Source organism: Chelonoidis abingdonii, chromosome 4 (assembly GCF_003597395.2).
Source record: "Chelonoidis abingdonii isolate Lonesome George chromosome 4, CheloAbing_2.0, whole genome shotgun sequence".
Lineage (NCBI taxonomy): Eukaryota > Metazoa > Chordata > Testudines > Testudinidae > Chelonoidis > Chelonoidis abingdonii.
The window spans coordinates 67,740,229-67,764,491 of record NC_133772.1 but is presented as its reverse complement, the minus strand read 5'-3'; the positions used below and the strand labels follow the sequence as shown (position 1 = coordinate 67,764,491).

The 24,263-nt window shown below is 39.7% G+C and overlaps 1 protein-coding gene across 2 annotated transcripts; it reads right to left on the bottom strand.

Annotated features, from left to right (window-relative positions):
- Nucleotides 1-4,274: 4,274 nt before the first annotated feature.
- On the bottom strand, nucleotides 4,275-22,336 carry CCND1 (cyclin D1). Of its 2 annotated transcripts, XM_032771481.2 has the most exons (5): nucleotides 21,901-22,327; nucleotides 20,099-20,314; nucleotides 19,083-19,242; nucleotides 13,351-13,499; nucleotides 4,275-7,623 (listed from the first exon to the last, which is right to left on the bottom strand). In XM_032771481.2, exons 1-5 carry the CDS (start codon nucleotides 22,096-22,098, stop codon nucleotides 7,468-7,470), a joined length of 879 nt encoding a protein of 292 aa, XP_032627372.1. In that variant the 5' UTR covers nucleotides 22,099-22,327; the 3' UTR covers nucleotides 4,275-7,467. The 2 variants fall into 2 exon arrangements, with proteins under 2 accessions (XP_032627372.1, XP_074921339.1); XM_075065238.1 differs by lacking the exons at nucleotides 4,275-7,623; nucleotides 13,351-13,499 and adding an exon at nucleotides 18,304-18,589 and having other exon boundaries at nucleotides 21,901-22,336.
- Nucleotides 22,337-24,263: the final 1,927 nt, after the last annotated feature.

Sequence of the window (24,263 nt, the reverse complement as noted above, 5' to 3'; positions counted from 1 at the left end):
GAATCGATGAAGGCCCATTAGATGGGAATCTGTTTGGACTCCCTGGGGATGCACAGCTGGATAGGCGCCTGCAAGGGGAAGCCCCAAATGCAGTTTCTTGCATATCCCAGGCTGGACTGAAGTGCGAGGGAATTCTTTTCTTACAGAGCCCAACCCAGTTCCCCTTACTGAACTGGAGACAACTCATTTCCCAGGTTTCTTGGGGCTCATGTTTGAAAGACAGAAATAGTATATCCAGGTTCACTGCAATGGAAGCATAGTTGATGCCAGGGCCGGCTCCAGGGGTTTGGCTGCCCCAAGCAGCCAAAAAAAAAAAATCACGATCTGTGGCAATTCGGCGAGAGGTCCTTTGCTCCGAGAGGGAGTGAGGGACCCTCCGCTGAATTGCCGCCGAATCCCTGAAACTGCTGCCCCACTCCCAAGTTGCCGCCCCAAGCACCTGCTTGATAAGCTGGTGTCTAGAGCTGGCCCTGGCTGATGCCGAAGGCATTGTTCCTTTTCTTAAGGAGTGATCTGTCAGTGAGTCAGATCCAGCTGTATTGATTCAGTGAATGGAACCTGTGTCAAGGTAACAGTACATGGACAGGTTGGTTTTAGGAACCCTCTCCCTCCCTCCCTCCCCCTAATTATCTATGTGGATGGTGAGATCAATGAAGGTGTCCTGATCCGGGAGTGTCTTCATGTGGGCCAGTTCAGCTTTGATCTCTTCCCACACACCACCAGAATTGGTACTGCTGCACTGCCTTATTCCACCCTGTGTTCACCTTGAGATGGCAGGAAATGTGGTGTAGGAAGCAAGAGTACGCTGCCCCTGCCAGAATTTGCTTAGAGCAGCCTCAGCCAGACATGCATGATGTAGGTCTTCAGAGATTGCTGATATAGGTTGGAGGAAGGCATTCTAATTTGAGACCACCGAGCTGTTACTTTCCAGCAAGGGGGAGGCCCTGTCCGATGCCTGCCCTGTCAGCTGATTACCAAGCCCGTCTGGGCTGGGCTTGGATCGGGGGTTGCAACAAGAACTGCAGGTGGAATTGGTTCATGAAGCTCCAGAACTGCTGGCAGTTCCCACTGAATTGTTCTGGAAGAGGTATCACAGGCACCTGTTCAGGATAGGGCACAGTAGCCTGGGTCCAAAGCAGTGTTGGCTTACTTGATCCCTCAACAGCTGACCCTCAGAAGTATGCTGCTTGGTTATCTGCCTGGAGGTGGGTGGCAGTAGCTGGGCTGCTGGTTCCATACCTCTCACACTGTGCCCATCCTCTTGGGGATTACTATATGGTCCATACAAACTGTCAGGACTGGGACATATATGGCCAGGTCTAGTGCTTAGTGCAAGGTCTATAAGACAGTCAGAATTCAGAACCAGAGGGTCAAGAGCTGAGATTAGGAACCAAGAGACAGATACCAGGAATGAGGCCAGGTCAAGAAACCAGGATGGTCAGGATTAGGAGGCGAGAAAGAGATCAGGGACCATGAGTCTGATCCCAGGAACATGGAAATCAGAACCAAGAGACAAGAGCAAATTGCACTGAGTTAGCAATCCAAAGCATGGTGAGTCCAGTTTTACAGACTTCGTGTTCCTTCTTCTGGTTTAAGTAGGGAGAGCAGGCCAGTCATGAAAATCGGTGTTCCACCAATCAGGGCCCTAAGGTGGAGTCTCCTATCTAAGCTGGGTTTCAAGGAGTCCCAATTCTAGCTGATGCCAGCAAGGAAGGTTGGAGTATGATGACCCCCAGGAACTCTGCAGACCTGGGTATGAGAAGCATGGGTCGTGACAGTGGTACTCGATCCTGCTCCCATTGAACTCAGCCTGAAGATTGAACTGGCTTTCGACACAACCTAGAACAGTCACTGAGCTGCTCTGACTTGTGGTGGGTAGAACAGTCCCCTGTGGTCATTTCCTGAGCATGGATCAATGGAGCACCTCATCATCCCACTCGGACACATTCCCAGCACCAGGGGAGACACATCTTTACAATTAGTACAGCTTTACAATCAGTACAGTCAGTGCCACTGCCAATGTAAAATGACCTTAATAGGGCCAACGATTTGAGCCTAGGTTTTCATGGGGAAAGTTCATAGATTCAATAGATTTTAAAGGCAGAAGGGATCATTATGATCATCTTATCTGACCTCCCATACAGGACAGGCCCAAGAACCTCACCCAGTAATTCCTGCATCAAGCCTATTTGTTTTTTTTAATCCTTTAATATGTGTTCCATTGATTTTGGATAGCACTATTTATTTTTATCAAAATGTCATTGGTGACTAGGTCAAATGCTTTACAAGAATCTAAGTATATTATGTCAACACGATCAGCTTTATCAACCAGTCTTGTGATCTAATAAAAAAAAATGACACGTTCATCTGACAAAACCTACTTTCCATAAACCAGTGATTGGCATTAATTTACACTGCAGTCCTTTCATTCTTTACTCATTGTATCCCAGACCTTCCTTTCCATGTTTTTGCCAGGGTTTGATGTCAGACTAATCAGCCTATAGTTACTCATTTACTCCTTTTACTCCTTTTGTGGCATGAATTTTTTTCCTGTCCTCTGAAATGTCCCTGGTGTTCCAAGATCTGTTAAAACCCAACATTACTGGTTTGGAGAGCTCCTGGGCCAATTCTTTTAATACTCTTGGATGCAAGCTATCTGGTCCTGCAATTTTAAAAATGTTTAACTTTAATAGTTGCTGTTTAACAATAGGTGCTTTTTAATAGTGTCTGTGCATTTAAGTGTAGATTGATAGATATTAAACCAAATTCAGATTTAATGTAGAAGGTGCTATAAATTAACTCCTTCCCACTCAGCTAGACACCTAGATCCATTTACACCCACTTGCTGATGTGTGTAAGGGAGTCTAAAATGTACTTAGTATCTTATTTTCTAAGTAGTGAGAATGTAAGTGGTGTAAATTAAGTTAGGATAAAAAAAAATCCTGTGAAAAAAAATAGGTACTGTTTGACCACCATTAGTTTAGATTCCTTCAGACCTATTTAAACTCATTCTGAATTTAGCTTAGGTCTTCTCTTCTTCCATCATGCAAATATCCCCCCATCAACCCATCAGCATGCCTTAATCCTTCAAAGGAGGGACTCTTTCTAGAGGAAAGTGCTAGTGTAGACCACATAATTCAGTCTCTCCTCTGTAAGGGGAGTCAGTAAGGCAACCAACTAGTGATACTTGTAACAATTTTTGTGATGGGGATACCAGTGCATTGGGTAACTGCAGTGTGACCAAATCATTTTGCAACAGGTTACCAGATTAGATGACAACCTTCTTACACCTCTTAAAAGTTTTGGTGTAGTTTTTGCATGAAACCTGTAGTGTGCTATTAAGTCTAATTGGCACTGATGCCAGTTGCCCAGGAAACTTATGAGTCAGGCTCTAGAAGTTTTCATGATGGGATGGGGGAAAATGTACCTCTGCTTTTAGTCTGGATCCTTTGACTGATGTAGCTAGTGAGAAATAACTTCCCCAATTTTCAAAACACAGATTTGGGATAAAAAGAACTCTCCTTTAGGACTTCAGATTGGGAAATGATCATATATAATTCAACCTAATTTTAGTTTGGTATTCATATATATAAACAATACATTGGATGTACACACACACACACTTAACTTGCTAAATGATCCAGCACATATTTACCAGCGTTATTTTTTCAAGCCTAGTTCAATTCTTTTCCTATTTTGTATATTGCCCTTTACTAGTGTTAAGCTCTGCAAACAAAAATATGTATTTTTACCTTTTATACCCTACTACTTTATTTGAACTAACAGCAGTAATACACAATGGAGGCAGGTGGGAAATAAAAATCTAACACTACTGTCTTGGAAACACACTAGTCATTATCTAAAGGGGACATTTCCATTACTCTGGTAAACTTGAAAGCTAGAAATAATTTTGTAGCATCAAAATCCTAATTTATTTTACTTATTATTGAAAATATCTACCAAACTGCTGGTTAGTTGAGACGGAGGCATAAAAGAAAATCTTTAGGCCAGGAAAAAAAAAAGAGTGACATTTAATATATACATCTCTATGAATTTGTGCTGACTGACCCAATGCCAAAATACCTGTCACTTCCTAGAGATGTTGAAGAATGAATTATTTAAACACTGTAAACTTTAAAGGATGGAGTGTCAACACAAGAAAATGCCACGTGGTTTGCCCACTACATCAGATTCCAGTTGATTGAAAACTGCTGTATGCTGTTAAACTGCAATTTTACATTCATGAAGCTACTAAAAAACACAGCACACAGGCATTGGGTTTTACAAATTTTATTTCTAGACTTTAGTTCTTTTGCTGGAAACTTGTCTGTTACAGGTCTGTTGGTGAAAATGTGCATTTCAGACCAGTGATGCCAATAAGTACAATATAAAAAAATGTACAAATCTGAATTGCTTGCTTACTATAGATTGTTATAATAATGTGACAAATAAAGCATCTCTGTTGGCACATGAACCTGTTTATCAGGATTTGGCCTTTGAGTACATACATATTTAAAGAAATCTGCAGTATGCACTGCCACTCAGTGTAACACATATAACCAACAACCACTAATGCAATAATCATGTTTGGTTCAGAGACACAGAGATGCCACAAACAGAAGTGTTCATGAGGTAAGCAGTAAGAAATGTTCCTGAAATTTGGACAGAATGTATCCAGTCCTCCTGGGTCCTGCGACTGCTAGTAGCATTGCAATGCTTTATTTATACACTATGTAGGATCTTAACTGCATTTGCCCTCAAAATGAGTTCTAATTCTGTTTTGGTTTAGCAGCATACAGGCAACAGCTAGATTATTCTTCAGCATACAACTCTGTTAGCTGGCTTATTTATGAGATTTACAGGCTTTTTTAAATTAGCATTATGCTATAATTAACAAAAAAACAAAACAAAACCCCCTAGTATATTATAACAGATTAAACACACAAAATACTTAAGAGTTCCAGAAGATAACCTATCACACCAAATGATGAGTCCCAGCTGATGGGAAACAACACCAAGTGGCATATAAGAGTTATATTATAATGCACCTTTCATATATCAATGTGGCTAATAACACATCTTAAAACTACTATGATAATAAACCCCAGATCAGACAAAGAATCCAGCTTTATAAAACGCATAACAAAAAACTGACATTACTTGATCTTCTGAAATGTCTGTCGTTTTTAAATTAATGCAACCTAGTTGCGAATCGCGAGACCCATTCAGCATAATGTTCAATGCATTTCAGTTTGCAGTAGAACTATGAGGCACTGTGAACGAACATTAAAACCTGGTCTAAACATGGTTAACTGAAGTATGAGGTATTGTGAAACAGGAACCTTTTTGGAATAGAGCAGTAATAATCACATTAAGTAAAAATTGATCACATAAAAATCTACAAAAAATGATGTCAATAATATAATTTTCTATGAGAAAATTAAAACCTATAACATGGCAGTATATGACATTGTATAACAACAAAAAACAAAAACAAAAAAAACTGATCCATAAAATAGCAGCAAAACACAATGACAAAGATACAGAAAGCAATGTTAATTTTTTTTCAAACCATGCTGGGAATTTATCCATAGCAGCTCAATAAAAATGGAGCATCCACTCCTTTTTTTTCTTTTTTTCCTTTCTTTTCTTTTTTAAATTTTTTTACAATCAACACCTTAGCGGCAGTTTTCTCACATACATTTCACCATCACATTCTCCTCGAGCATCAACTTCAACAGCTATGTCCACGTCCCTTCAGCTACTTTCTAAAATAATAATAAAAAGATACATAGCCAAGATGTGCAAATTTTCTATTTGTAGCTAAATAAAAAAAAAAACAATGGGGGGATATATTGGAATAAGAACTCCTTTCAAGTACACCAAATCTATTCTTTTTTAACTATGGCGTTTCTCATGGTTAGATAGTTTTTGGAAATGTCTAAGAAGGGGCCAAATACACTGTTTTTGAAAAGAGTGTCTTTTTTTTTCTTTAATAAGCTGTGTTAAAACTGCAACATCAAGGATAGAAAGATTTTTTTTTTTAAATCAAGGGGCGATTGCATTATTTTACAAATCATACTGGCCTTATGAACATCCTCTGCAATAAATATTCTTTTTGCCTTAACTATAAATTATATATTTTAGTGTTTAAAAACCTTCAGTTGTAAAACATCTAGAGACAATCCTTAAACTATGTGTCCTATACGTGAACCTTTAAGGCCCCTAATTTACAAACATGAGTTGGCATCAAAGGATTTCTAAACTTCAACTTTTCCATAGAAAAGGATAGGAAGATATCCTGGCAATTTGTGAATGCAATTTCTCTCACTGAAACACAACCTTTGAAAAAAAATCACCTTTCCTCTAACACCATAGTTAAATGCACTTGCTTTGCAATTCAAAGTTTGCGCACAAGCACTTATATATTTCCAAACCATTCCATTTAAAAAAAAAATTCCCACAATAAAAGAACGTATTTCCTATATCTAATGGATTGAAAGTGCTTTGAATGGAATGGTTTTAGAATATTTAAAAAAAAAAAAAAAAAGACTAGGCTGTGGATTGAACCTGACCATAATGAGGCTGAATATCTGTTGGGTCAGACCAGCATTTTATACACAGGTAACTACAAAAATATGAAGATTACAAAAATATAATATATTATGTCAATATTTCGGTTTCTCTTTATAATAGAGTATCGTATGAGTAGTACATTGGCCCTTCCCCGACAATGCTAAGCTGGAACCCTACAAAAGCCTTATGCACAGGCAATCCACAGGTACAAAAGATTAACATATAATAATGCGGTATACTAAAATACACTAACTTATGGGTTACGTTAACCATTTATAAGGTGAAGAGGATAAAAACCTAAGAAAATAAAATAAACATTTACAGATGAATTATAAAGTGACTAAATGCATAAGCAAGCAAGATACAGAAAAGCCTAGAACTGCGTTAAAGCTATGCTTTTTATAGGAAAAAAACAAAAAGAATATGTCATTTTCTATTTTAAAAAACCCTCTTCTACTTTAAAAATGGTTCGTTGGTTGGTTTTGTTTGTTTTATATGTAAGAAATCAAATCTAATACCTCCCCTGGAGACATTTTGTGTGTTAATGTCTATTTTTACAACATACAGACAAGAACACTTTAACATAAAACTAGTTGATTATTGTATAAAATCCTCTATTTTTTGTAGCACAAACCCCTTGGGGTCATGCAAATATTATTTTTCTTTTTTTTTTTTTAAGACAGTTTTGGGGTATTTTTTGTTTGTTTGAAGTCACAGATGGAAGGGAGAAAGAGCAAGGAAAAAAATAACAAGAGTGAAGCTTTCCCTTCTGGTATAAAAATGTCCTGGAGAAAAGGGTTTCTGGGGGAGAGATCCTGATGCTGATTCCTTCTCAGATGCCCTTTCTTTGTCTGCTCTCATTGCCAAACAAACCGATTTGTAGAAGTCCTCTTAAATGTTCACATCTCGCACATCGGTGGGCGTGCAGGAAAGGTCTGCTTCATCCTCAACAGTCTTTGTTTCTGAAGATATGTTGTGTTGCTGTGCCTGGCGTAGACTGGATTCAAGGAGGGATTCAATCTGTTCTTGGCAAGCTCGTAAACAATCCTACAGAAGATTAAAGGGGAGGGGGAACATAAACCTTTAGAAAATATATAAAACCATGTGCCTAATACTATTTTTGTTGAAGGCAAATAAAAATGTATCATCATTTATATGGGGGGGAGGAAAGAGAGAGAGCTGAAGACTGGATAAATCAAGGGGTTGGGCTACAAGTTTTTGCCATCTGGTATTCAGAGGATTATGTCAAATGAGAGTGTAGTTTCAGTTCATCTCCCAGTGAGATAAGTGTGCATCTCAACAAATTGCTACCACAGCTAACCTTAACTGGCCCACTGTTGTCAGTCTCAGCAAGAAGCCAGTGACTAAATGGGCCATGGAGACTAAACTATAATGTCACCACTGGTAATGGTGCCTCCATCCCTAAAGGCACGTTGGTGGGACAATGTGTTGAAGCTTATGATACTTCTGCCTGTACTATAAGTGTTCTGTAGAGGGCTCTGTCTCCAAGGCTGTCAACTGGGCATCCTTCATTAGTATGAGAGTTTCATGCACTGTGTTTCTGGAAAAATTCTTATAGCCTCATTCTGATCTCACAGCAGTGTGAATCAGGAGTTACTATATTGCAGTCAATGCAGTTACTGAGCATAAAACTGGAGTGAGATCAAGAATTAGGCCCAAGACTGTGGTGCTATGTAATTTCGATCTTTACAACAGAAATGCCTTGGTACAACAATCCAGCAGAAGTGATATAGGCCATTTCATAAACAATGGCTTCCCAGCTAAGGAATGGCTAAAAAAATTTTAAGAAGAGCTTTTCAGATGAAAGGTGCTCTATAAACACAAAGTATTAATAACTAATATTCTGATTATATTCAGCAATGGCCTGATCACGTTAGCTAATTGATTACTAACTGCAAACGTCTAAACAAAAAATGCAGCATTCCAAAAGACCAAAATGGATGCCTTTCTGCTGAATGCAGGTCTTTCACAACCTACCATCAAACAGCCAGTAACCTCATGGCAACGATTTAGAAAGTGTTGCCAACCTTTTAGCTTGCCACTGCACTCTCCGTCACAGACAGAGAGACCAACTAAGAGTGAGACAAATCTCTCTGACTCATGGCTCAATATGAGCTTGATCTTGCTAAGTGCTGAGCGTCTCATGTCTCCAGGAAGGTGCTGAGCAGTCTCCACTCCCATTGACTTCAATGGGAATTAAGACCATGAAGCACCTCACAGGTTCAAACTTCATATGGGTAAAAGAAACCCCCTGGGCATCTAAGTGTACAGTTAGGAATCGGCACATAAGCATCCAAAATCTATTTATTCACAAAATCACAGAAATTAGAGATGGAAAAGAGCTGTTTGAACATCCAGTCTATCTTCCTTCAAATGCAGGACTAGATATTCTTTAGTGCCATGCACGCCCATTGCATGGGCATAGATTTGGAGTGCCTTAAACAAGCAAAACAATCACACAGCATATTGCCAAAATTCCTCCAGCACATTGTTTACTCATATATTTATAACGAACATCGTAAGCTTTTCTCAACATATTTAACTTTGTGTATTAAGGACTTTGAAGTTTTCTTTTAGTATTGCCTTTTCTGATTTAACCTATGACATGTGTTAGCCCTTGTGGTGAACCCAGTCTTCCATGATAAATTGCTGTCAAAAGTGTTAGGATGTGCATGACTGAGAATGAATGTTGTTTTCCTGAGAGGGTGACCTGCCTGCTGTTTTCTTTATCTCCCAGTTTCAATTCTGCCTTCATTCAGAAGCTTCTTGTGTGATCTACCAGCTTTTCACTGATTCCACTACCACAAGAACCTTCTCTGCCACCAATAAGGGCACATGGCATTTGGGGTAAAATAAGATTAGAAACCCAAGCAAACAATTCTCTGCAAGTCCTTTCTGAGAGAGGGGGAGGTTAATCCTACCTCTAAGCAGATCAGACCATCAGTTACAGCTCACTGAAAACACATAACCTATGACCTTTTCTGGTTTAAACCCTAGTGTAATATTTCCTCTTGACAGAGACACACAGTGTTTTAAATGACAAAAAGAAACGCCTCATATCCTAAAGTCATCATGCCTTTGACTCCTACATACCTCTGGCCTTCCCAGTGAGATCTCTAACAAGACTCTCCAAGATATGACAGATGATTTCTGACTTCAGATTCCACAGGACACCCATTTTAACTCCTGATAGCATGCATGCCATGACACACATAAATAGATGTATAGAAATAATAAGTAAACACATGGTTTTTTTCGCTTCCAAAAAGTTCAGGCACTTTCAGGTTGACTCAGCCATAACTAGGTGGCAAGTTTCTCACTGAAAGCCAATGCACCGTTGTTTCAGAGCAATTCCAACACTGGTTCTGTTTTTTTGGAAACACTCTCACATACATGTTTGACTCTGAAAACTGAAATGTGAACTAGTTTTACTCATAAAATTGAACAAGCAATGAATACGTTTTGTAAACAGTTCAGGAGGGGTTTCTATAAATGATTATTCTTTTCCTTTTGGGTACTGATAAAAATCTTCACTCTGAGACTGCAGGAGCGGATTGAGTTCGGATTGTATGTTGTTAAACAACATACAATCTTTACAGCTTACTGTAAACAGGCTGTCTGCTAAATTGCAATTTAATGAACAACGTGATGTTTGAAATGTTTTATGTTTTTGTTCAAATTATTTTTTCACACTGATATTAAATGAACAGCTTCTCTGCAAGGATATTAAGTTTTTTTTGTATGTAGCATTTTTGAGAAATGTACTGTGTACATTTTCATCACTAGCATAACATTACTGATGCCCAATGTTACACTTAAATTTTGTTTTTCCATTCTACTCACAGCTTCTGAATACTGGGAGCAAATACAAAACTTGTGTGTTAGTCTGATAACTTCTCCCAACAACTTTTCTGCTTCACTACCCAAATTTTCAATGCCTACAGTTTGTTCAAGGTCATAAGCCCTTCCTGGATTAATTAAGCTTCTCAGTGAAAAAAAAAAAAAAAAAGGCCTACTAGCTTACTGATGTGGTCAAATACCTTTATTTAACATACACAGTGGACATGATCAGACTGAAATTCAGTCAAGCATAAGACTTAAGGTCAGATCTAAAGGAAACAAACAACAACAAAATCTATTTGGAAATCCTTTGTTATTGCCTGGCTCATTAAGAATAAAAGACACATGTTTGAAGGCATCTCTGGTGTGGGCAGGCAAGAGAAGCAAATTCCAGTGTATTAACAGACAGCATGGAAATCCAATCTAATCTAGTTTAGCAAATTTCTGGCCTGGAAATGAATGTCAGGCAAAATTCAGTCCATTTGGATGATGGGGTCAGGAACAGAATGATGGAAGACAGCCCAAGACTTCTAATTGTGATTATCTGACTTCTAATTACCACTGATCAAAGGCAAAATGGGAAACTGGACTCCTACCAACATAAACATGAACCATAAAAGAATTTCAGTCAGGTGATATTCATTTTACTTTAGACTCAACTTGCTTGAGACTAAGGTAAAAACTATCAGTATGAAAACTGAAATCCAACAGACCATCTGCTCCAGCTAGCCAACAATCAGGAAAAGTGTTAACCATTTTGTCAAAATGCATCAGTCTACTAAATACTTTAAAACAACCGAATCCACATGATATTAAATGTATGGCAATATGTGCTATCACTTGTGGATCAGCCACCCAAACAAAGCTATTAAGAAAACTTTCAAGATCAGGATTAGTGTTTGATCCATCAGTTGTTAATTTGTTTCATAAAAAATGTGTAGTAAGCTCTAAGGCCAGAGATCTCTCTTTGTAGACAATCAAGTAACTGTCAAATTCACAGAATAATTATTAGCAGAGGATATTGCACCTTCATTATAAACATGGGAACAGAAATCATGTTAATAGAGAAGACGAAGAAGGAAACAACTAAGATTTAGGTGATCTTTCCTTTCTGAGGGTCCTTAAAAAATTTTCATATAACTTTATGATATTTCTTATTTTAGCTAGAAAACTATGTAAAAATCTTAATGCCTAGTTATTATTTTAAGTCATAAATATAATTATCAAAAAAGTTTTCCTCCCAATCACCTTAAAGATCTTCCTTTAAAGTTCAGTTCATACAGACTGTGGCCTTGCACACTATTTATGAATAATAAAACAGTGCCCAAAGTACTTTTACTTCTAATTAAAAGTATTTTCCTGTTTCAAAGAGCTATGACATTGACCAAGTCAAGTCATGTAAGGACATGTTGCAGTTCTACATGATATAGAGTTCTGCCATGTGATACAATCTAATTCAGGTTATACATCAAAAAATTATAAATAGTATTTTCTTTTAAATCAGACATTCACTATCGGTGCTGATAGCAGGTTGCTTGCTTCTTCCTAAGTTCCCGATTCAAATTTCTTGAATTGGATAGAGTTCAGGTATGCACTTAAGCACCTGCATGGTCCTAACAAATAAGCCAGAGTATTACAGGTACATACTACTTCAGCAGTCGGATACTTAAAGCATCTGTAGAACTTAAGAGTATTTAACATTTCAGTACTGAATCAGTACTACTAAATTCTGCTTCTAGTAATAGAGCAAAAATAATTTGCTGAACTGTGTGATATAGTATCTTGAACTAGTTAGGATAGGCAGATAATAAGCAGCAGCGAAGTATTTGTCTGTGTTGGCATCACCTAAATCTATCAAATATCACAAAAATATTCCCTTATATGGGAACTAATCATTACAATGCTTTCACAATTTGCTAACAATCATTAAAATTCTACATATCATTGCCCCTTATATTAACTTGGGTGTGAGTTGTTTGGTTGTTAGAATAATTATATAACTTCAGTTTATGAATACGTAAAATGAAGGATTTTACAGCATCTCAAAGATTCTATTGCAAACCACAGGGTTGTCTTTATTTGAGTCATTGTCCAGAGCTTGGAGACCTCACAAGAACCTTTTTAAAGCATCTATTTATTGGTCTTCCACATTGTTACAAAACAAAGCTAAACTCTGCCCCAACTTCACACACCATTATGACATGGATCATTGACTTTAGGTCTTCCTTGTAGGCTCCCTTCCTGGCCCATTCACTCATGAAAGGTTTATTGCTCACTAGTTACTGATGTGCATCTCCTGGAAGCTGCAGGGCAAAATGAGAGTCCTGTGAGGACCATCTACCTTGTCAGAAAGTCGTGGGACAAACATTTGTTCCAAAAGGGAATTCAATATCAGCTACTGTGCAGGTCTAGCACGTAATAAACTAAATTAGATAATTAGAACCCCCTTAAAAAAGGCATTTCACACCGCTTGGCACAATAAAGGGTCTCAGGAGTGGTCAAAGATAAGGTCAGAGATACCATGAAGTCTATTTAGTGCAATCTTAGTAACTATTTCCTTGTCTTATTTTAAAGGTTTTTGTTCTACATAGGCTGCTGGTTTAATAACCTGCAAACCGAATACAGCCTCAGCAATTGTCCTAAACCAATTTAAGAGTTTCCTTTGCTTTGTTGATATGTCTGTCTTAACAACATTAGAACTGGTCATGGTATTCATATCAATGAACGGCAGTACCGTTATCTCTGATTTTTAATGTATATAACGATGACTAATAGTCACTGGGAAGAACAAAAGAGAATACATTTGAAAAACCACAGCCAAGTTGTACTTTGATCAGCGTTTACTGTCAAATCATATACTACAGTGAGGCACTCAAAAAACTCTAAGATAGAGAGATTGAAAGAATCACTTACCGGGTCACATTTGATAACTTGTGATAGGAAATGTGTGAGATATTGATAGGAGAGGAAAGTGTTAGTGTTTCCCAGGTGAAGGCCTTGCACAGCTGCTACCACACTCCCAGCTGCGATCATGGAAGGTGGGTTTGAAATAAACTTAACATCTGTTTAAAGAGAGAAGGGGGGAAAAAAGAGAATTGATTTCTTTAGGATGAGCTTGCTTATGTCATGCCTAAGAGTTAGATATGATTGCCAAATAATAAGTCTTAAGAGGCTGTAGGAATGTAAACAAAGATTCCTCCTAATGTAATTTAACAATATAGGCAATTATAGGGCCCAATCCCACAAGCACTTATGCACATGAATAACTTTACCTGAGTGAGAAACACTTTTTAGAGAAAGGCCTAAAAGGCTAATCATTCCTTTGAGGGATTTTTAGGGTATTAGGGCCCTAATCCTGCAAACACTTATAAATATACTTTACTCTTGTGAGTAGTCCCATTTAAATCAATGGGATTACTCACACAAGTAAAGCTATTCACATTTTAAAGCATTTGCAAGATCAGGTGCATTATGCGATGTAAGCAGTCTCTGAATCATATACCATTTAAAATGTAAACCTTTAAAATTATGTTAGAAAGAAAGCAATGTATAACTTTAATATAAAACAAAAGCAAAAACAAAAGGGATTGAGACCGCTTAAATCTGTCAGTAGGTGAATATTCCATATTTAAATTAAGGTTTCATCTTAAAAATGCTTTCTCTCAACTTAGTCTCTCGTCAGTCACTGCCATCCATCCTGGCAACAGGGATTTAATGTAAATGTGGCATAACTAAGTGACGGGGGTCCCAAGAATTGGCGGACAATCAGTTACATTCTGATGTGACACCATGCTGACAAGAGGCTGGGCCCCCTTCCAGACTGCATTGCTGTAGGTCTCTCTACAAAGCCACTCCCATGATTCCTTGAGGGGCCTATCTCTGCCATTAGAATGTTATTCCCCCCCTCTTTTTTTTTTAATAAGGACGAATAATGTGGAATAATCCACATTTTAATGCTCTTTCTGCTATACAGGAATGTGTTTGATTTTTGATTCATGGCAAAGTGCTCCCTAGACCAAGTATTAGGAGGAAAAGAAATGTGGTACTAGTAAATGTCTAACTTTTTAGGGGAGAAAAGGGAAACGATACCTTAAATACAATAACTTGAGATACGTTCCTTCACCTATTATTAAATGTACAACGTCTCCCTTGCTGTATAAATATAAACCATCTGTCAAACCCTTGAATTAAATCAAAGACATGAAAAACTTAAGCAGGGGGGGAGGGAGATTGAGCTCTACGAAACAGTTTAAATATTAAATCATTCATCTCCTTTATGATTTAATATCTCTTGCGTAAAGGCTTTAATTAACTATTAACTAAGCATCAGGATTCTCTCTCTGTATATAATCACCTATTGTTGTAGGTATTATAGGTACAGTTTGGGGTCTATATCTCTGCCACTCCATCTGTACCCCGACCTATCCCATACCCACCTTCCAAAGGGAAATTTGCCCAGAGCTCTATGAAATTGAAAGTGCCTTCAAAATTAAATTGATGTGATTACGTATGGAAGGGCTTTTTATGTGCTATGTTGCCAGCTAAAAGCCAATCTGTATCGAAACTCATGTCACATCTTGACATATCTGAAATAGGTCTAATGTACCTCTTCCCTTCCCTACCTCTCCCCAACTCTTTCTCAAAAGATATCTAAATAGATTCAGTTTGACCATTACCAATAAATGCATCCCAGAGATAGTATTTGATCCGTTCACTCAAACAAATCACTAGTGTGTTTTCTTAGGTATACTTAAAAATGAGAGGCTTCTGTTGATTTAAACAGGTCTGAAGATTTGATACACCAAAATTTGGTTGTATATACGTACACAGTCACAGTGAATTAGCTCCAGTGTTTATTAGTTTCTGCATAATTATCATCCCCAAAAATGGCCAAAATTGTGTAAGTTTAATGAGTCCATTCAGTAGCAAGTTTGGGATTCCTATTTGTTTTTTTCTTTTAAAGGGGGCAGTAAAGAAGAACATGAATTCACAGTCACACTCTTAGTATGTCCAAGGTGGAAAAGTAATAATGAAGTTTAAATGACCAGTTTGTGTCTGTCCCCATAACCATTCCAGACAAGCAGTATGGACTGTCTTTTTGTTGCAACTCAACAAGGAATTATTTGTGGCAGAGGCCACTAATTTCAGCATATTAATCAGGGGGCCCCTCTGGCCTGTAATTGGATGCCCCCAAGTGAAGAGTGTGGCATCATTGTCAGCCTCCATCGCCTCATCTTGCGCTATTGAGCGCTCAGGAACAAGGGGGCTTCGGTGAGATGAATTAGACCTGACACAGCCACAATGGGGAAGGGGGCCCCATCAATTGAAGCACACATCCCCAGTAGCCTATCTGAGACTTCATCCAAAAAGAATAAACAACTTCAGCGTTGTTAAAAAGAGAGAGAGGGAGGGGGGGGGGGGGGGGAGGAGAGAGAAGAATGCCAGCCACCCTGAAGGGAGGACAAAGCAGGCATCTAGGCGCTGCAGCGCTTTAAAAAAAAATTCCTAACAAGGCGAGTCACCCCTTTTCCTTTTTAAATGGAGCAGCAATTCCATCCGTCTGGAGAGCTGGGGGCTATGAATGAAAATCTTTTCATTGAGGCAAATCAAAACTGTGAACATAAATCACTTGCTGCAAGATGCAACAGGTTCCAACTGGTCACATACCTTGAGTCTCCCAATTTTATAAAGGCTAGAGAATAGAAGAATTGTAGCAAAGTTGTTTCAAAGGGAAGTCTTTTTTCTCTCTCTCCACCAGGGAGGAGGAAAGAGAGGAGAGAAGAACAATAATAATAATATAAAAGGACCTGGTATGTTTAGATAACCAGAGGGCCACAATAAAACGCTGAAGCTCCCAATATTTGTTCCTTTTCATTGTTTTGCTTGTATAGAGCTGGAGTTTTTCCTTAACTCCAGTCTTAACTTGGCCCCAAAAAAGGCCTGTTTCCTTTTGAGTTCTCCCTGCCTTCCTTGGCCACGCCAAAACCCCATTCGTTAAGATCAATTATGTGTTAACTTCAAACAACCCCTGGTAATTTTTTCTTTCTTTCTCTAACCTAGCACAGCAAAAAGGCATCCTTTGGTGAAAATATATTTAAAAAACACAACAAATCCCCTTCCATTAGGCAGACAATTGATGAGGGAGCATAAAGGGAATTCCACTCAACATCACCTTTCTATGCAATGTTTTCTTTCAGGAGCAAATACACACACACATCTTCGAACACTTCACCTGTCTTCACCTTGTATTTCAAGTAGTGCTCACACAAGGCCTGACCCAAAGGCCACTGGAGTCAATTTCCCAGTGGCTTCCATGGGCTCTGGATCAGGCCCACAAGGTATTCAGGGAAGTACAACAGGTTTGCAATCCACCTAGATTATGGCTAGCCAGAAAAAAATATCACACATCAAAAAGTGAAGGTTAGATGCTGCTGACACCACATGTTCTTCGTCTTGTCTGGGCATCACTAGCCAACAAGGGAGTCATCAAGAGAGACAAAAAAATCTTGGCATCCAAAAACGAAATAAAAATCCAAAGCTGCTCAAACAGCTCTGTTCAACAGTCCTTACTCAGGTAATATTCCCAGTGACTTCAATGGAGTACTGAATAAGTCCCATAATCTTGATGGCCTCCATGCTATTTTTAAAAGCTAAGTAAAATTCTCTGAACATGGGTCACATTCGCTGATCCATTTTCCAGCTACCCATGCAGTGAGGCGCATAGTGTTAAATATAGACTCTGGATGTGCTTTCTAAAAGAACCATAACAACTCTGACAGTAGATCAAAGTACTGGACTCCGAGCAAGGCTTCAACCTTTGAACTACTCTTGTTTTCATCACTATCACTGCCAGCACAACCACCTAGATTAAACATCCCCATATCCAAAGGGGAGACTGGATAGCTATAAAGAAACACCAGATACAACTAACAGTTTAGGTGGCTTCACACCAGGCAATCACACATTAGAATTCACTGCAATCTCATTGTTCTGCCTGAATCTCTGTCTAGGAGAAAACATTTGATTTTCTACAAATGTTTCAAATCCTTTAAAAGCTGTTTGGAGAGGTTCTAGTACTCACATATTAGGAGACATGCACTGAGTCAATCAAACGTGTGAGCTGCCTGCCATTCTGTACTTAGGCCTAAAATAAAGGCAAGGCTGAAACCTACCAATAACGTATATATTTACCTTCAGAGATTCTATGGCTGTATCTCCAGGCCAGATACTTCAGTGGAAGTCACTATGTGAGATCAATACATTATTTTTATTTTTTTAATGCTTATTATTTTTCTTGGATCTTTGGACCAAATCCATCCCAGGTGTAACACCACTGAACACTAATTTACATCACAGATTAATTTGCTCTTTGGCTTTAAATACACCCTAAACTTTCAAGTACAGAGAGATAAGAGGGGTAGCCGTGTTAGTCTGTATCCACAAAAACAACAAGGAGTCCAGATCCAGCTAACAGAGACCTTTTCCTCAGACTGAATGACTCAGTGTCATGCAGACATGATCCCTCCTTTCACTTAACTATTATTGGATAAGAATATTCATATTCATAAAGGCAATATTATTCATTTCCAGTGAGTTTTTCTTAGTGTCAACACGATCCTTGACATTCATCTTTATGTGATGCTACAGGCTTCCCTTCAAAGGAACATTTGCTTTGACTGCCTTTGATTCCTTATTCTTTTGCCACATTTGGGTTTCTCGTGCCACACTGAAGGGAATCACGTGAAGTGGATTGTAAGAAAAACTGATCAATCCTTTAAAAACCACCTTTGTCCTGCCAGCTCATGTGAACAGTGGTATCTGGAGGAGATCATAAAGGCAGTGTTGCTCTTCTGATCTCTTGAACCCCATCTTATTCTTATTATGATTCAATGGATAAAATGTATGCACGCCTGCACAGCATTTGTGCACGTGGGGCTTCCGGGAATTAGCACAAACACACACACAGTGCCCTTGAAACCAAAGATCAGGCCTCTGGAAACCTGGCCCGGGGAACAGTCAGTGTCTCTGGCTCCTCTGCAGTCCGCCCTGCACATGCCTCCAGCAAAGCACGTGGCCAGCTGGGTGTGGACAGCAGACTCAGCCCTGTGCCAGAAAAGCGTCCACGCCATGTGCCCCTTCTGTAATCCACCATCTACCAGCATGGGAAAAGGGGAAATTTGAATGAGGGAGATTTTAAACATGCCAGTGAAACACACCCATATACAGAACTAACCACATGCAAATTCTTCCTCCTAACGACTTTCAAAACAGCCTTAAAATGAATCCACAATGAGGGAATCTGCCTTCAGGCCAGAGATTCTTTGGCAGGCCTGCATAGGTCTAGATATACACTGAAGAAGGATCTAGTTATAAGATATAGGTTTATTCAATCACTTTCCAGGAAGAGTTTTATATATTTACTTTATGTTAAACTCAGAAGAGAGGCATCTTCTCAGAAACTTACCTTCTGCAAAGTAATCCACCTTCTGCAAACAACAGGGACAACACTCAGTGCTTAAATTATCTGCACTGAGTTCTGTGACCTTGATGTATGGTAACTCTATGGAAAGTCTTAGGAATTGGGAATAAGGGTGGGTGTGCATGTTAGGTTAGGGGAACACGCCATTTTAGTGTGCAGGGCATACCTGTAGCGCATAGAGCCACAAAAGTCTGGGCATGTTTACGGATGATTTGCTTGGTGTCCTCAGCAACAGGCATTTTAGAAAGGAAATGTTCAATGAAATCATGAGGGGTCATTGCGGCCAGATTCCATTTCAGCTTATTCACCAGAAACAGCTCCATTTGCTACAAAGACAAAAAGGAGGAAAGGGGAAAAAGAAGGAAAACAGTTAGAAGCTCTGCTTATAAACAGCTTTGAAATGCAGCAATTGCTTCTGAAGTAGTTAAGGTGAATTTCATTTGTTTGTACTGTATTCTGGAATCTTAATGCACTGGCATCTTTTTGATGCACTGACTTCTGCATGATTGAGAGACTGATGATTGAAATACTACACTTCCTCACCAGTGGTGCTGTGATGCTGTTAAGGAGGATTACTAGCAGAAGCATACCAAGGTGAGGTTGCCTTTATGCATGAAACTACTGCAAGACTATCCTCACCCAGCAGCCCTGAAATAAAGCACTCCATTAATCGGTCAAGTTGCTGAACTGCACATTAGGAACGCAAGAGGGCGCCAGCCACCCACTTTCTACCCGTTGTACTGTACTTTCTCTTAGGGTGAGGTAATAATGAGTATATTAGGTTTTTTTTCATTCGAATAATCTACTGTACCATTTAGTCTGCAATCGCTGAGAGTTTTCACAAGCCCAACTTTCCCTGGCTAAGAAGCACGTGGAACCCCTTCATGCCATCTTACTGGAGCTGAGGGGGTGGGGAAGGGGGGCAGATCCACGCTCTGAGATAGCCGTGGAAGTTACATCTGTTGCTCCCATGTGCAGTAATGGAGTTAGCCTGGGAGCTGGAGGTGAATAAGCAATAATTCTACGGGGTGAATTAGGCATAATTATTCAGGGTGAAGTAGGGGGCCACACTGGGCAAATCTGGAGAAGGAGCCTTGCGATTTTCTCTGTCGGGGTTGATTTTTATTTATGTTCCTCTCTCCTGATCTTGCTTTTTTCCAGATGAAGTAAACATGAAATTACCAGTAATTCGTCGGGTCTAATGGAGTTATCGGTGTAAATGCACAGTTTTTCTGCGGTTAGAGGAATAGTTTCCTTCATTTTTGAAGCCACAAACATGCAGGTAGCTCCCAAAAGTTGCAATCGGTTTTTCTTCAGGGGTTCAAACGACAAAAATCTGTCCAAATAATTCATAGCCAAGGGGAAAACTTCCTCTTCACATTTCTGCTCCTCGCAAACCTGGAAAAGGAGAGAGCTCGTTGAAACGAATGATAATTGTAGCAACTATTAAATCGAGTCATGCCTCCTCCCCCCAACCAAAGCTTGAAGGGCAAGGCAGAGTATGGGGGGGACGGGGGAGAAATAAATTTCCCCCAAAAGAGTAGAGAAAAGACTTAAAAGAAACTGAAAGAGAAAGTCGCAAACGGAGAAAGTAGGGAAATGTGGCGTTAGAAACCCCCAGCCGAGCTTTGACAAAAAGGGGAAATCTGGATTCTCACAGATCGGCAGCCGCTTTAAAAAAGGCAAATAAATTGCAAAATGATCCGGGGACAGAGCTGGGATCCCAGGTTTTTGTTCTTATTTGCCTGGGTGCTGCCGATTCTCTGCTTTGCTCGAGACACAAAGGTGGCGTCCGGAGCAGCAGCAGCAGCAGCAGCAGGAGCCCCATTTACCCAGACGTCATCTTTTCAAAAAATATTTAAAAATATTTAAAAAATCAGCCGAAGCTCCAAAATGGGCTGAAAATGACCCGGCGGGGGTCCTTTACCGATCCCCGTGCTGATGAGACACCTGGGGGCGTCCAGGGAGATACCCCGAAAGCAAACTCACAAGGTCCCCCTCACCCTCTTCAGAAAAGCAACGTGCGACATTTCGCAGAGCAAGGGCAGCGTGCTGCGCTTTCAAAAATTAATTAAAAATAGATCGCAGGCGCCCAGGGCTTCGGAAAAGGCATGAAAATGTAGCCCCGGCTCCCCAGCTCCTGCTGGGAATGCCCTGAAACATGTCCTGCCGGGGGAGTGGGGCATTTGAACTGGATTTTGCCATGCGACCTTGCTGAAAGTTTCTGCAGCACAAGCATGTCTTTGAGGGGTGACCACAGCTCGCTCTCTGCTCTGAACAAAGAAACTTTCACCCTGCATTTCCCCAAGAAATGACAGAGACCAGCAGCTGAGCCTCCTGTCCACAGCCCCAGCAGGGACCCCCGTTTCTGGAGCACCCCCTGCCTTCCTTGGCTTGCTCCTGGGGACTTGCTAATTTTCTAATTATTAATAAACACTTTTGCTTTGCAATAAAAGAACAAAGATGGCGCATAATACTGGCACGGGCAGCACTTGCATACGTGTACATGGATATTAATTTAAAATAAAATCCCAATAAAATAACTGGCAAGGTTTAACTGCAGCCCTAAGACAAGAGTGGGGCGTCGGGGTGCCTGGGAAGTTGCTGTGCTCATCTGGGATCCCAGAGAAGGACTCTTAAGGGGGCTTTTTCCAAGTGGGGCTTTCAAACTTTGTTTTCTCTGGCACTGAATTCATTCTAAAAGGTTCAAGGGAGACCCCCGGAATTTATTTTCTTTAGAAATGGGGGTGTGGGATTTGCTTTCCCTCTATCGAAGACACCTCATTATTAAGAAGTAAATAAAAAATAATGAGATAAAAGCCATCACACTCTTGACTGTCAATATATATCGGTAGCAATATGTCCTGTACTTAAGGAGGGAGGTTTGGGGGGGGGGGCGAAGAGCTGGGGCTGGAATGGGGAAGTCATTCAGGGTTTATTCATTAATGCAGAAGCTTGCAAAGAAATCTCTGAAACATACAAACCTCCAGCATCCAAGTGGCAACTATTTTCCTCATATATGGCAAGATTTCCTTCTGCACGCACTTGAAGTAGGATACAGAGGGCGAGCAGGTCTCCTCTGCCTTCAGCATTGTCTGCAGAACCCTGTCATTTAGTAGGTTGGCATCTAGATAGGCTCTTCTGATGGTTTCCACTTCACAACACAGCAGCTGATGTTCCATGTCTGTCTCCTTCTTCTAAAGTCAGTTTTCTAAAGGACTGAGTCAGTCTCTCTCTCTCTCTCTCTCTCTCCTTCCCTTCCAGGAGTCCCTTGGATGCTGCTTGCTGCTACTGCCGCTACAGCCCTCTGGAGGCTGCAAAACTTTCTAACTTCCAACAAAACTCTCCTGTACAGTCCCTGTGACGTTACTGTTGTTAAGCAGAGATCAAAGCACAAGAGAGAATGAGAAAGAGAGTGAGAGAGAAGCCAAAAGCAAGGGGCAGAGCCCTAAAGCCATCCCATAGGCTTTAAGTCCTTCCCCTTATACAGAAGCAGGGGTTTAATGCAAATGAGACAAGGGCTTGCTTTCTTCAAGGGAAGCAGAGAGGTGGGGGAAACCCAAATTGTCTCTTCAGTGTATCATGCATAATTTTGTAAAATGGAGAGAGTTCTGCAGTGGGAGCTAAATGATGAATGGGACTAGGCCACACACAGTCAGGCATGGCTATAAATACTGGGAAACTTATTTATTATTATTTTAGCAGGGGAGAGCAGCAGGACCATATTAATTATTATTATTATTATTGCCCAGATCTAAATGAAACTAGTATTATTTAAAAATAAATTTCCTTTCCATTCCTTGTATTCCCCCCCCCCATCAGCATAGATTTTTGCTACATCCCTGAATTTGAAAGGAATTAAGTTCCACCTACAATATTTGGTTTTTTTTTTTTAAAAAAAAACTTTAAGCTTTTTCCCTGCAAACGGGGTGGGGCGGAACATGGTGATAGCTCATCCAAGCTGCACTAAGAAAGCAGTTAACCCTAAACAGGCAATAGATCAGGTATCAACACCCCACCCCCACGGCACACACAACCACTCAGAAAAATCCCAGCAGTGCAGCAAAATGGTGGCCAGCATTTCTTCTAGCACAGTTAATACCTAGAGGAAGGTGCTGATATTCACTGGGGTTATCAAGGGCCTGAGCCAAAGCTTATTTAAGTTAGCGCAACCTTTCTGCTGTTGTAGTATTTTGTAATGTGTTCCCAGCATGGATGACTTTAGTTTCCCGACAAAGTTAGCCTATTTTATACCTATGAAACCCTTTCAGGTTTTTTTTATTAAACACTTGTTAAAGTTCTTCCCTTTAACCTGAAATATTTTCAGAAAAGAAAGCTGAGCAGGCATTTGGGACTGATGGGATTTGTCTGCTTCTTGCATATGGGTGAATGCTATGAGTGAAATCCTAGCCCCATCCAAGTCAACGGCAAAACTCTCATTGACTTCAGAGAAGCCAGGATTCCATTGTGTCTCTTGACTGTTTTGGGGGGATTGTAGATGTGGGGGTCCACTTTTGTCTCTTGCTTGCTGAAATGGTTCTCCATCTGCCTAGTGTGGGCACATCTTAATAAAAATGCATAATAAAGTAATAATAAAATAATAATACCTACTCTTCTACAGTGCTTAGCAAAGCATCACTAACTGGATTAGATGCATGGGTGCCAAACATATTATAGGACATGGTATAATGCTGTGTAGCCACATCCTTGTCCCTCTCCCACACACAGATAAGATATATTGGACATATTGCTACAGATCAAAAGACATATGGCTACAGTTTTATTTATGTAGAGTCTATATATGATAGGTGATTTTCACATTTGACATTTTCTTTTCTTTGTCTTATCTAAAGGCCCCAATCAGGATCTTAGCCCCTATTGTACTAGGCACTGTCTACTTATGTGAACTTATAAGGTCCGGCCCAGAAAAATTTACGGGATTTTTTTTTAACATGGGAAGAAACTTCAACTTATATAAATTACATTTCTTATTTGTTATTGAAAAGTAGCAAATACATTTCAATTTTTATTAAACAAGTAATACACTCACCCCTTTAAATTAAATAAACTGTTAGTCCATCCACCATGGCCAAGTTTAGAGTTACATTTTATTTCACAAATACTTAAATCCCTTCTCCACCTCAAAGGTTTGTTTCTAATGCCTGATTTGTTCCTTTCAAGCATTAGTGACATTTTCTAAGGCATTACAATTTGGAGACCTACCCGGCATCTTTTCTCCTCCCCTCCCCTTCCCCCCCCTCCCCCATCATGTTCACATTAGTTTTTGTCTGTTTGTTTCTTGGTCGCTTTTGCTAATAAATCTTCATCAATGATCAGCTGCACTTAC

Excerpts from the sequence above, each read along its gene's own strand:
- CCND1 (XM_032771481.2), bottom strand. The coding sequence starts at position 22,098 with ATGGAACATCAGCTGCTGTGTTGTGAAGTGGAAACCATCAGAAGAGCC. Across the intron at positions 13,500-19,082 it reads TGTGGCTCTATGCGCTACAG|ATGTTAAGTTTATTTCAAAC; the intron begins GTATGCCCTGCA and ends CTCTTTAAACAG. Across the intron at positions 7,624-13,350 it reads AAGTTATCAAATGTGACCCG|GATTGTTTACGAGCTTGCCA; the intron begins GTAAGTGATTCT and ends AATCTTCTGTAG.